This window comes from Calonectris borealis, chromosome 14 (assembly GCF_964195595.1).
Source record: "Calonectris borealis chromosome 14, bCalBor7.hap1.2, whole genome shotgun sequence".
NCBI lineage: Eukaryota > Metazoa > Chordata > Aves > Procellariiformes > Procellariidae > Calonectris > Calonectris borealis.
The window spans coordinates 16,668,467-16,681,336 of record NC_134325.1 but is presented as its reverse complement, the minus strand read 5'-3'; the positions used below and the strand labels follow the sequence as shown (position 1 = coordinate 16,681,336).

At 40.6% G+C, this 12,870-nt stretch overlaps 1 protein-coding gene across 1 annotated transcript in view; it reads left to right on the top strand.

Moving 5' to 3' along the window:
* The window catches only part of SLC6A5 (solute carrier family 6 member 5), a 32,496-nt gene extending 21,170 nt beyond the window's left edge, over window positions 1–11,326 (top strand). The window contains exons 13-15 of the mRNA XM_075163308.1: window positions 5,597–5,697; window positions 8,712–8,879; window positions 11,171–11,326. Coding sequence (XP_075019409.1) covers window positions 5,597–5,697; window positions 8,712–8,879; window positions 11,171–11,326 — 425 coding nt within the window. The remainder of the gene's footprint in view (window positions 1–5,596; window positions 5,698–8,711; window positions 8,880–11,170) is intronic.
* Window positions 11,327–12,870: the final 1,544 nt, after the last annotated feature.

Sequence of the window (12,870 nt, the reverse complement as noted above, 5' to 3'; positions counted from 1 at the left end):
ACAGTTTTAGGCTCAGAGACTTCCTGAGCCAGAGGTGGTATCTTTGCATTTAATAACTTTTGAAGGATTTATTTTCCACGTACGCATCCAGCCTTCCCTTTAAGCCATCTGTCTGTAACACAGAATCAAGACTGCAGCTACTCAGAGTGATTAATTATGCACAGTGGCAACACCAGTTACATTGATCCATGTTGACGTACATTAAATTATGAGGGAGCTCCTCAGCGAGTATAAAGCAGTGCAATTACCTTGACGCTACTGTAGCTACGTCAGTTGATACCAGCTGGTGATTTGCTCCCAGACTTGTCCAGGAGATTGATTCTTGGCAATGTGTAATCTCAGATGCTTATAGTAGGAAATGTGAAGATCTCCCTGCATAACAGATGATTAATTTATGTCTGGAGTGCGGTGGTGCGGCTTAAGACTTGTCTTCAAAAGCAAAGGAAGATCTGAATCTCAGCGTTAAAGATAAGGCTGTTTCCCTTGTTGCTATGGACAGGAATGAATAATGTATCTTCCATCAGCTAGACATAAATAATCCCGAGATGTTCTGTTGAAGGTGCATATTAGCAGCATCATCTTGGGCTCTAGTCCTGTGCACTGCTTACTTAGATCTACCTACATTGTGGGGTCCACTCTGTGCAATATAAATGCATTAAAAGATTGTACGTAATTCAAAACATGCAGAATTTATTGCTCTTGCTTGAGAAATGAAAGTTATAGACAGGACAGGGGATCAACCCTTCCTTGTTTTCTCTAATTTCATGGAAATACAGAAGTGTATTTTATCTCTGCTGACATCCAATCCAGTGAGCAGGCTTGAGTGGTTTGTCAGATATGACCTAATGAGGAAATGTTACAGAATACAATGGAAAAAGTTAAAACACCAAGAGAAAAGTTGATTTAGACTGATCATGTTTTGGTTGATCAAAACGCTCGTCGTTTTTTATGTCCCTGAAATGTAAGTATTTTAATTAGAGTTGGTTTAGAAGTGTAATCTTTGTGAGTGAAATGATACTGGTAACTGGTATCAGCTGGACATTCAACCAGTGTTCTCAAAGGACCCGAGTGTAATGCTTTGAGATATCTCCTGAAGTGAAATCGAGAGATGGTTTTGGGGGATTATTTAGCAGAACTCCTGGTTTGAAAATCAGCGCTGGCAAGTTGTGCCATTGCTCTGTGCTTCAGTTTCCATGAAGACATGGAAGGTTTGCCCATTCCCTCCCCCCAGTTACCACCAGGGTTAGCATTTACCCATTCCTGTGGAAACACCACCGGGTTCGTGTCTTCTGAGACGTTAGCGTCCGGTTATCGTACTGACCGATTTCCCAACTTTCCTAAAATCAATACAATTCCGTAAGAGATGGTGAGTGGGAATGCTCAAGAAGAGTATAAGGGTTTGTGGTTTTTTTTTTCCCTTCTTCCTCCTCTGCAAGGAGCATGCCTGAACAACGCTGTGCTAAAGCACTAGACATTGTCGCTCTTCCAGCAGTACCTACGGCATCACCCGGTCTGTGCCAAAAAGATTGCCCCCTTTAAAGCCATCGCCATCGTTGTACGAGATAAAAATTCCTTGCTTAGAATATTTTTAAATAACCCCAAAACTACTTAAACCTGTAGAATTTCTTTGTTCTGTATGTTTTCAAATAAGGATGAAGGTAAATAGGGAGCAAATACTGGCTGTGTTCCTCCTCTGAACACTGTGTGGCAGAAGCACTACAAACCTGCCTTTGTGGAACAACATGTTATTCGGCTGGTAAGCAAAATTGCTCTGGTTAGTGCCTGCTTTGCACAACAAATTCAGTATCCCTTAAAACACTGACGTTTATGGAAAACATAAAATAATACAGAAATAGTTATAGCACTGCAAAGGAAGGACTTGAATAGAGAACTTTTTTTTTAGGTACATATTACTTTATGTAATCAGACTTGGAAAAGATCTGCTGATTACAAATCATTCTTTCCATGCTTTCTGTACCAACTGATTGCTAATCAACAGATGTAGTAAAGCCTTTGATACAAACAATTTCAAAAATTATTCCCTGGAATTAACCTTTTGCTAGACTAAAGAGCTTCCAGTTTTTCAGCACGAAAAAAGAAAGATCTACTTTACAATCATTATCCGCTTGACTAATGTATCATAGCTACTTCTGCTGCATTAAAGCTACTTTTCTAAGGACTGTTCATAGGAATACAGCTTGTATATTTGTGATTTGCATGTTGTAAATACCAGTGAAGCTGCTGCTCTTGTTATATTCCTTCAAGCAGTGCTTAAAATTGGCATAATATATTTTCAAGCTCTGACAATTGCTGTTTCACACTCCGCTGACACCTTTCTCTGTATGCCTGTACTCTTCATAGCAAGCAGGTTGGCACAACTGCAGGTGCTTTTATGATGAAATAAATCTGTCTTTAGTTCTTGTTACATGTTCTGCTTGCTGAGCTTGTTGAGATTTTTAAATTAAAGAGAGGCACACTTGGTTATTTCCTTGCAATCATTTATTTTTCAGCAGAATCAGTGCTACATAATCCAGTCAAATGCTGTTTTTTATTTCACATGCTGGTATAGATGTTTATTCTCCAGTTGTTTAGAATATGATGCATGATTGGCAAAGAATAGCTTAGAGCTGCGAGTATTAATTCAATCATCAGCATAATTCTCACTGTTGCATTTTGTAACGTGGAGCTAAATACCAAGATCCTTGTGCTTGAGCGAAACACTGTTGGACACTGAAAATGCATGACTCTAACTTAACTCATGCTCCTTCTAGATTTGTTTTGTGACAGTCTGTTGTTGGGAAGGTTTGTCGTCAGAGCGAGCGGTAACTGCTGCAGTGTATTTGTAGAAAGCGTTAGTAATTTTGAACATTTTACCTGCAGCGGAATATTGTAGTAGCTGTCTGTCTTGGTTTGCATTCTCCTTTTTAATGGATTTTACATCTGCAGCACTTATGAATACATCATCCTACTTTAGAGAGTGGAAATTGAGATATGGAACATATGTATTGTTTGTTTCCCAAAGTTATTCAGCAGGCCTGACTGATCTGAGAGGGAGACGAGATATACTGGGATTTAATCGGCTTTCTGTTAACTAAAGCATCCTTTGCGTTTTTCTGTGGAACTTGACAAACCTATTTTCAGTCTTTCACCAGGAAAGAGATGAGTGCTGTGTAGTTCCTCTATCTGTTTACATGCATTTGACTCCTGAACTGCTAATATTTAAAAATGCCTGAAGCTGTGAATGTCTACTGACGAGTCCAAGAAGGAAATAAAGTTTTTAATCAGAGTTTCAAACAAATCTCTGCAGATTTGCATGAAGCTTGTATGAATTTTGGAGGCAGAAGCCCCTGGTAATTCTCCAGTTAGGTGTAACTCCTTTGCAGCAGCAAGTGTGGCTGAAGTAGAGACACTCAGATGAGCTTAAAACTTTGGGGAGAGACCCTTCAGCCCACACCTTGTGCTGCTGCAACTAGTTTAAAACTAGTTTTGTTCCCACCACAGCGCGCTGCAGGGGTGACCGCTGTGTGAGCATCTCCCAAGCAGCTCATTGCAGATGGTGCGCTGAACTGTAATAAGCAGGTGAATAAAACACGGGCAAATAATTCGGTTGCAGCAAAGATCTCCTTTTGGGTCCATAACACAGTGACCCTGGGGGTTACGGTCGGTCCAGGCATACAAAGCTCTATTACGAAATGGAAAAGCACAAGACGGGTCCTGAAGTATGGTGATTCCATGGGTTGTAAAAATTACATGTGTTTGACAGAGAAGAGGCTTTCTGAAGAAGAGCGTTTGCTATAGTCTGTGAAAAAGAGAAAAAGAGGGAGAGAAATTACAGTTACAGGAAAAAAATGTGACATCTGTGTCACCTTGGGTTAGTTTTCTAAGCTCGCATCCGCTGCAGGTTGTACTTTTCCGCTCCCCTAAATACAGTTCTTGCAATACCATCTTCTTGTTCAATCGCTGAATTTTTCTCCTCTATTTCTTATCATAACACAGTTTTTTAGCTTTTCTCTGACATGCTATCTGCCTGGACTGGCTTACTCTGGGCTCACCCCCTGAGCAGGGCCTTTGGAGCTGCCCTAGCACCATCTAGCCCTGCCGCTTCCTTAGAGGTGCATCAGAAGGCACTGAATAATGAACCGTTGCTATATTTTACCTTCTTAATTCTTGGAACAGTCAGGTGGATAGATTTATTTCTCCTTGATATCAACAGAAAGGCTTCAAAATTAGATGGATCAAGCCTGGGGATTATTCCTTCTTACATTCAGCAGCTGCAGTGGCTGGCTATAAGGGCAATGAGAACATAAAGCAGTTTATTATTTTTGTTTCAAGTATTTCTTCCCGTAGTCAATGACTTCTCTCAGATATTTAAGCTCCATCCCTGTCCCTACATCATACAAGTTAGATTAAATGCTGTAGAATAATACTTTGTAAAATTTAAATAACAGAGACGAACTCCTGCTTTATTAGATAAAATTGGCCCAAATTTGAAATGTTTGTGTGACAGTTCTTCACTCTGAGGGTGGTGAGGCACGGGAACAGGTTGCCCAGAGATGCCCCATCCCTGGAAGTGTCCAAGGCCAGGCTGGGTGGGGCTTTGAGCAACCCGGTCTAGTGGAAGGTGTCCCTGCCCGTGGCAGGGGGGTTGGAGGGAGATGATCTTTAAGGTCCCTTCCAACCCGAACCATTTATGATTCTATGACAGATGAGCTCAGCCGTGGACCCCAGACCTCCCTCTTCTTATCATCATTAGAGAAGCTGGAACAAATTTCAGTTTTGTTTTTATTACTTTTGGATAAATTACTAATAGCTGTACCGAGTAGGGGCCATTTACCTAAACAGCTCTGCAGAGCAAGGCTGAAAAGCAGAGTGGCTTTTCTCAGATGGGCAATAGGAGCTGCTGGGCCAGCACACCTTTTCCAGTCGCATGGCATGCCGGGGAGATACCTGCAGAGATGGCTGGAATACCGTTTTCCGATCTTGCGTGCTTTACCAACTCAAGTAACTTTATAGATGCAATCAACACAATAATCTGAAGAATTATCATGTCAGTCGATCTGTTTGTTCAAACAACATTGGATATAATTTAAAATATTTACAGGTGCTCTCTAATATGTCTAAGTATTGCTTACATATCAGTTGAAAAATAACAGGACATTATCAGCTTCAATGCGAAGTGATACAGTTGTACCCCAGTCACGTAGTAGGTATAGAGAAGCTCGGATATTGTCTGTGCTGAAACAGGTATACAGATCTTAAGAAGGTTCTTATTCACAGTGAAATATAACAAGTATACACATAATTGCAGCTAACCGGTACGTACTATTAATGCTTTAACCCGAAACATACTGAACACTTAATCTTTATGTAAAAGCTCAATTTTGCTTTAATCCTTAGGAAGTAAATATTTTATTAGGATGGTTCCCACCATAACAGTCTCATTTTTTACTGTGTGGTTAAATCCTCCATTGACGTTTTCAACCAACAAGTCAGAGTTTGTTTTTGTAATTAGACACAAGGGAGGTCACAAGAGCTATGTTGCAAATTGCAGCTGGTTTCTTTCACACCTAATTGCATTTACGTTTGCTATTTACAGGATTGCAAAGATTTTGTGAAGATATAGAAATGATGATTGGATTCCAGCCAAGTAAATTCTGGAGAGTCTGTTGGGCATTTGTGACCCCAACTATTTTAACAGTAAGCAAAAATGCTTTTAATGTCTTCTCCAAAGAGTTTTGGTGTTGTTTCTTCATCATTCATGATGTTTCCGAACAGTAGTAACTAGATCTTGGATGCAGATACCTAGGCACACACACATGTGTGCACATGTGTTCTTGCATGTGTGTGTAGTAGACAAAACAGAGTAAGTAATGGTGTTTTTGGTAGAGAGGGATGGTGAGGCTCCACATGCTGCTATGGTAGCCTTTCCCCATACCATTGCATAGCAGCATTTTTGATTATTGTATATGTATATGTGTGTGTAATATATATGTATGTACATATACCCATAGAGAGGGAGAGGAAATCACATGATCCTCCTGTCTGTTCTCAGGTTCAGCTAGGGAAAAACCATTTCATTGAGTCATAAACTAATCTAAGAGACATGCTTTGCAAAGGCTTACATGGAAACTTCAGTGACAAAGTTTTAGCTGCAAAGAGAGAGATTTTTGCAAAGGTCAAAAGAGTTATGTTCTTGGTAACAAATATAAATCCCTTCAGTTCCCCCCCCCCCCAAAAAAAAAAAAAGAAAAAGGAAAAAAAAAAAGGGAAAAAAAAGAGGAAAAAGGAGGGAAAAAAGAAAAAAAAAAAAAGAAAACAAAAAAGGGCTTTTGTTTCCAAGCCCTTCAGGCGCTGGGGCAGTGAATGAGTGCTCGCCACTTCGCACCCACCCACGCCCCGGCGGCCGGACCCGGGCCCCGCGGCTGAGCGCGGCGCTTCCCCGCCGGCACCGGCAGGGGGCGCTGTGCGACAGCGGCTGGCGGCGCGGCCCCGGCGCGGGGGGGGACAGGGGGGTGGGAACGGGCTTTACCTGTGCTTCGTTTAACAAAGAAAAGGGGTTTTAAACTTAAAAGGAGATTGCGTTTTGTTTGTTTTCGTGGTTCTTTTTCTTATTTTTATTTCCACCCCAAAACCTGGAATGATCCTTTACTTCAAATTGAGATCTCCATTTAATCTAAAAGATGGCACGTTCTCAGTTTTACCATTGCTACGCATGTTTTTTCAAGTCGAAGCATAATAACTATATCTACATTGACTATCTAGCTCTCTAACAATGTTTCCTTTACATGTTAACCTAAGTACAGATACAATCTTTAATTGCATATCACATTTTGGCACAAGAATGAAATAATTCTTTTAGCCATTTCAAAAGCCTTCAGCCTGATCAGTCAGTATGAAACAACCGAGCCTTCTTTCAACAGTATTTTAAGTTTGAAAGAAGATACTTTGGCCTGAAATTCCTCAGGCCTGGACCACAGGTGCAGCAAGATTATCAGTATTTGCATAGGGTTTTAAAAACTCACCATTTCACAGCAGTGCTAAATAGTTCCTGCAGGTATTCATAGATTTTTTTTAAGTACAAGATAAGAAAAGTTACTAGAATTCCTCGTAAGACACACATTTTGAAATAGTAGGTATGGTGTCAGCTGGGTGGGGTGAAGAAGAAAAATGGCGACTCTATAATCGTTTACAGTCACTTCTTCCAGAGAAGTTATATGTCTGCTTATGTGCTGGGAAGTTCCTATTTGTGCTGTTCTTTAGTGCAGTGTGAAAGCTGGTAAATCTTTTTATTTTGGGGGCGGGGGGGGGGGGGGGAAAGGCTCTGGATAAAGTTAGTAACTTCTTTTCGGTATTGTTAATTAAGGAATGAGGTTTTTTTTTTCCCCGAAAATTGAAAAATTTAGTTTTTACAGACAGGAATGTATGTGTGAAGGGACTAGTGAGTTTTGGTGAGCTCAGCAAAATCCTGAGTTGCGAGGAAAAGAAATTTTCTACAAGGAGAACAATTTTTCCAACAGGCATAATGAAGATATTCTACTTTCCCGCATAGATTTTCTTTATCAGTTGTCTTCACTGAAGTATATTATTGCTGTGCATGAAAAACAGGTAGATCTATCTTACCTATCCAGTGGCAACTGTTGTTTGATTGTGATAATATGTAGGTATAGTTTGTAAATCCATTTTTAAAAGTTTGAAGACATAGCCCAGTTTAATCTATAGTATTAGGATAACATCAATGGCAATGTATTTTTTCTCTTGAGGGCCTTGTTAAAAACGAAGGCATGTGCATGTGGTTTTTTATCTCTTTTTTTCTTCCAATGGCTGTTTTCAAGATGCTGCCTTAGACCCATTGATACATTTCTGAAGGGAATTGTAAGGCTTTTCCGCAAATTGCCCGGTTCCTTTACTGATCAGACTTGCACTCTTAGCTACTGCCAGTAATCACAATCAGGGAATAGGAAATTATGTTGTCTCTTAAGGAAAGCAAATTTGGAAAGTAAACGAGGTCAGTTCAAACTTGCATATTCTGTTGTTGCTCCCTCCAAATGTAATATTTAGTGAACTTACGATGAGAAATAAATTGACACTGATCAGTCGTAATTCAATTTTTATGCAATGGAAACAGACAAAGCAAAACCAAGCAATACATTCTTTTCTATTATTGTCTCAGTGAAGCTAATATTTGATACGTTTGGATAGTCTAATATTAGACTTTCAATTACTCCACGTCTCTGGAAATAAAACTGATCATTTTTATATGTGCCTTCACCTAGTTATACTGCTATAAATCTTCTGTGTGCAATTATTGCGAGCACAGGCATTTCCCAAAAGTTACTGAATTATGCACAAATGTAAGCAGATGTATTGCTATTCATAGAGTAAGTGAAATGGAGTAACTTAGCATAATCACATTAGGTAAAACTGCCAATAGACCATGTAATAAGGCATGTTACTCTAAGGGCAAGATTCTAATTTCAGTTCTTCTGGCATAAATACAGTGATTTTTGTGGGATTTTGCAAGATTTCCATGAAACCCATTAGATTCAGACTCTGACCTGTTTATGACAGCTTGTGGGAGCGCCCTGCCTTAGGTGTATGTACTTTTATCTGTATTCCATATATACCAATCTGTGTGAGGATACCCACCATTTGTTGCATAGCAGGCTTGTTTTGCTTATTCAAACATGTTTGTTTTCCTTCCTTGTTTCCAGTTTATTCTTTGCTTCAGTTTTTACCAATGGGAACCAATGACTTACGGAGCTTACCACTATCCAGGCTGGTCCATGGTGCTTGGATGGCTGATGCTGGCCTGCTCAGTTATCTGGATCCCAGTTATGTTTGTGATAAAAATGCATCTAGCCCCAGGCAAATTTATTGAGGTAATTCTTCTGTCTTTTTTGCTGCTTAAAAATATGGTCACAGGAGACTGACTCTTTTATTTTACATTGATTTTTGTGATATTGAATGTCTAATAGCGCTCAGATTACTTTCTGGTAAGCTAGTTATTGTGTTGCAAAGAGATGCTCAGTTGATTTAAAAGGGAGACCTTCTGTTCCCTGTTCCTCAAAAAAACGCTCCTAAATTGTTAAGTGATTGCTTTTATGAGAACTAGAGGAGTTACAAATTTCATAAGCCCCGATGTGGTGTTACTGAGAGAAAGTTGTTCTCTTAGCTCCGTTGGCCTTTTTGCAAAAGCGGTGTGTAGATGTAGGAAGCATCAACTGCTGGCGCGTAGCGTGTTCAGCGAGCCCGGCAGCCAGTGCTAGGAGACGTCAGTCGGGAGTCACCTGTTTGCAGAGCGCGAGGTGGTCGGGTGTCTGAGTCACCCGGGATGCGTTCCAGGAGGTGGTGCCACCTGATGAAGTTCAGGAATAAGACATATGAAAAGACCTCGTGCTTTACAGCTCAAAGTACTCAGTCTAATACTTAGCTGACAGTCTTTCTTTTCCCCCTTCCTTATCTCTTTGTTTTTCTTGACTAAGCTGATCCTCTCTGGCACCTGGGCTTAAAAAAATTCCAGCTGGCGCTTTATTTTTATGCTGCTTTTGTTTATTTTGAAAATCAGATTTCTCCCGCTTCCCCCCCACCACTCCAGAAACGTGGCAGTCCCCTTCTGCTCCCTGTCCCTGTGCCCTGTCCCTGGCTGCCACCCCAGCTGCCACCACCGCCGCTCCCCGGCTGTTCCCATCCCGCTGGCTCCTCCGTTCCTTGCACGGCGCGGTACAGCAATGTCTTTCTCCTGTCAGCATTTCATCCCTTCATTGCCTTCACCTTGTCATCTGAAGAAGTTCAATGGTCTTATTTTTGGCCTTTGAGCCTTTCTCAGTTCTGTCCTCTCCTCCGTGCACGCTGCTTGCGCTGCTCCCTCCTCGGGAGAAGGAACAGACACTCGCCTCCCCTTTTCAGCAATCCTGCAAAACCCATCGGGGCTGTTATACGCCTCAAAAAGGAAAAGGAGAGAAAATGTACTGAAATAGAAAAACCTTTTGGTCTCTCAATATGTCACACTACACACGCCTAAGGGAAAAGACCGTGTTTTGCTGCTTCACATGGAGCAAAGGAGTTTGATACTAAGTGATGGGGCACCCTAGGGAGAGCATCCAAGAGCACGGTTGGCACTAGGCAACGAGGCCACTTGTATAAAGGGCCATTCAGCCCTTGTGTAGCACACGTTGGAGTGCACAGGTCAGGAGACAACAGCTCTGGAAATGAGCTAATGTGAAATTAGACTTATTTGTTCATCGTCTCTCATAAATTTCTCTCATTGAGACAAATTGTTCTGCTTCAAATCTTGTAACTTTTATGTGCAGTACTGGCATATATATTGCCGTAAAAACAGAGGGCTCTCCTTACTCTTCCTCTAGTACTGCACCCAAAGAAACACCAAAAAAGTTGGATCTGTTTTGAAGGGGCTTTTGCTGAAGCTGTTTTAGCCGTAGCCCGGTATTTCCTGAATAGCAAGTCTGCTGCATAAAATTATTATGGTTGATTTGGGAGGTAAGAGTTGCAAGCTGGTAATTAAGCAGAGATTAGAATAACTGATATAGAGGTCTGATTCACTTTATTAGGTAATAAACATATAATTGTTCCCTCTTAAGTCATCAGAAATATGTTTTCTTTCCTTTTTATGTGTAAATGCACCTATCAAATTATATATTCAATAAAGAAATCAGCGGAAAGATTAGAAGATTTTTGTTGTTTGCCAGGTTAACGTTCTCCTCTTTCTTTTTTTTCCTGCAGATAGAAATGAAACATTTTGTCATCTCAAAATTAAAATCTTTGTTCATTCATAGCAATGTACTTCTTCCTGGTCATTTGTATACTTTCGGGAAATATGCTAAACAAAAATCCAATTATTTTAATGCCGTTACCCACTGCTTAGACCATTGGGCTAAGTAATTGTGCACATGTCCTTCAGTAAGTGAGCCTCGCAATATGTAGCAGTGGTTCTGAGCTCCCCTCATACGGTGCAGGGGAGAATGTATAATTAAAATCTGGGCACTTTATCCTCTATTAATCTTGCAAACTTTGTGCAAAACAAACACTGAGCAGTGGAGCATTGCAGGGCCATCATCAATAATCTCAAATGAGCCTATCCTCATTTCTTCTGCATTGTAATTCTGCTCCGTAACTTCAAATGAGACTCTCTCTTCTCTCCCCCACATTGCAGCGACTCAAGTTGGTGTGCTCTCCACAGCCTGACTGGGGTCCGTTTTTGGCCAAGCACCGCGGTGAACGTTACATGAATATGATTGATCCGCTGGGAACCTCTTCCCTGGGACTTAAACTGCCAGTGAAGGATATAGAACTGGGGACCCAATGCTAATAATAATTACATGGGTGGCAATGACAATAACATTGCCAGCCTTTTCTGATCTTTTTTTTCCATTTTGTTTCCCCACCGTTTCTTCTTTTCTTTTTCACAGCGCCTGAAAGTGGTTGCTTAGGAAAGTAGGACTTACTGTTGCATGCCATAGGGAAGACCCAGCTAGACCACTTCCAGGCGTAGGTGATGCCCATGACGTGTTCTGTACCCGCTGAAACAGCAAAAGTGTGTTGCACAACGGGTGACATACCAGGTTTTGTCAGGTTATGTAAGAATAAACAAAACGCAAAGGAAAAATCTTTTAAGGAGATTGTGTGCAGAATTTGACCCGTTTCACACAAGCATCCTTGTAACAGGTACTATGGTGGCACTGGGATTTTGTTACCAGTGTAATCAAAGGGAAGTTCAGCCCTCAGATGGGATGGAAGCGAGCGAAGAAGGGGATCTCCTGTAGTCCTGGTGTAAATCCGGCATAAGGCTCTCGCAGTAAGCGGGGTCACTTTGCTTGCGTTGACAGCAGACCTTGACCCATTGTGTCTGTGCACTTCTTTTATGATTTATACTAACTTTGAGGACTTGTTATTTAAACAAGCGGAGACCCTTTAAACAGCACACCGGGAAGCGGTATGTGGCCTCAGAACAGAAACACAATAATCCATTTGATCTTTTCAAGTAGAAAAATGAAAGCAAAATTTGAAGAACTAATCATTTGAGATTGGGACTAAACTGCATTTGAGTCTAGAGGTGGTTTGGAAATGGTGCCAGACTGAGGTATATGGGCATCACTGTTTAAAGTACTGTCATACGTTTCTTTTGATAATTTGATATCTGTCATTTCAATTAAAAATGCCTCAGTTATACAAAGTGTGTGAAACCTTGCTCCACACTAAGTGCAACTGTGGTTTTGCTCACTTCCCTCCAATACTCTGAACGTAGTTTTCCTTGTTTCTCTGCTTTTGTTTACAGTAATCTCCGCAAGAAGCCATCATATAATTTGTGCCTAACTTTGTATTCTTACAGTGGTAAGTGTAGTCTAGTTACCACCTGACAACAGTTGTTAGAAGTTAGATGTGCTGTTCAACTTTGTGGCTCCCCGTTCATTCTCCTATAAACATCTTTATGTAACCTTTAGATGTATTCTTCTCTTTCAACCAATGGGGAAATAGCAGAACCCCACTTGTCTATATATTATATATATAGCACGTAAATTCCTCAATGCAGTATTCTCTCTGAAATGTACATAGGGGTTTTTTTTTTGCATTTAAAATATTTTCATAAAATAAAAAACCCAAAAAAACCCAACGATTAACACTGCGGTCATCCACATGGATGCAACGTTAGATATACAAAATGTGAGGGTTGGGGGGAGAGGACAGTTTAGTAGATGGCCGTTATAACATTGCGTAGCAATAGGACATTCTAAATCATTACATTTTAGAAATCGGATATAAGTGGTGATATGAATGTTAGACTTAAATAGGTTTTTTTACCTATTGGGCAGAGTAAAAATAGAGCTTTTTAAGAGTACGTTTATTTACCTGAAT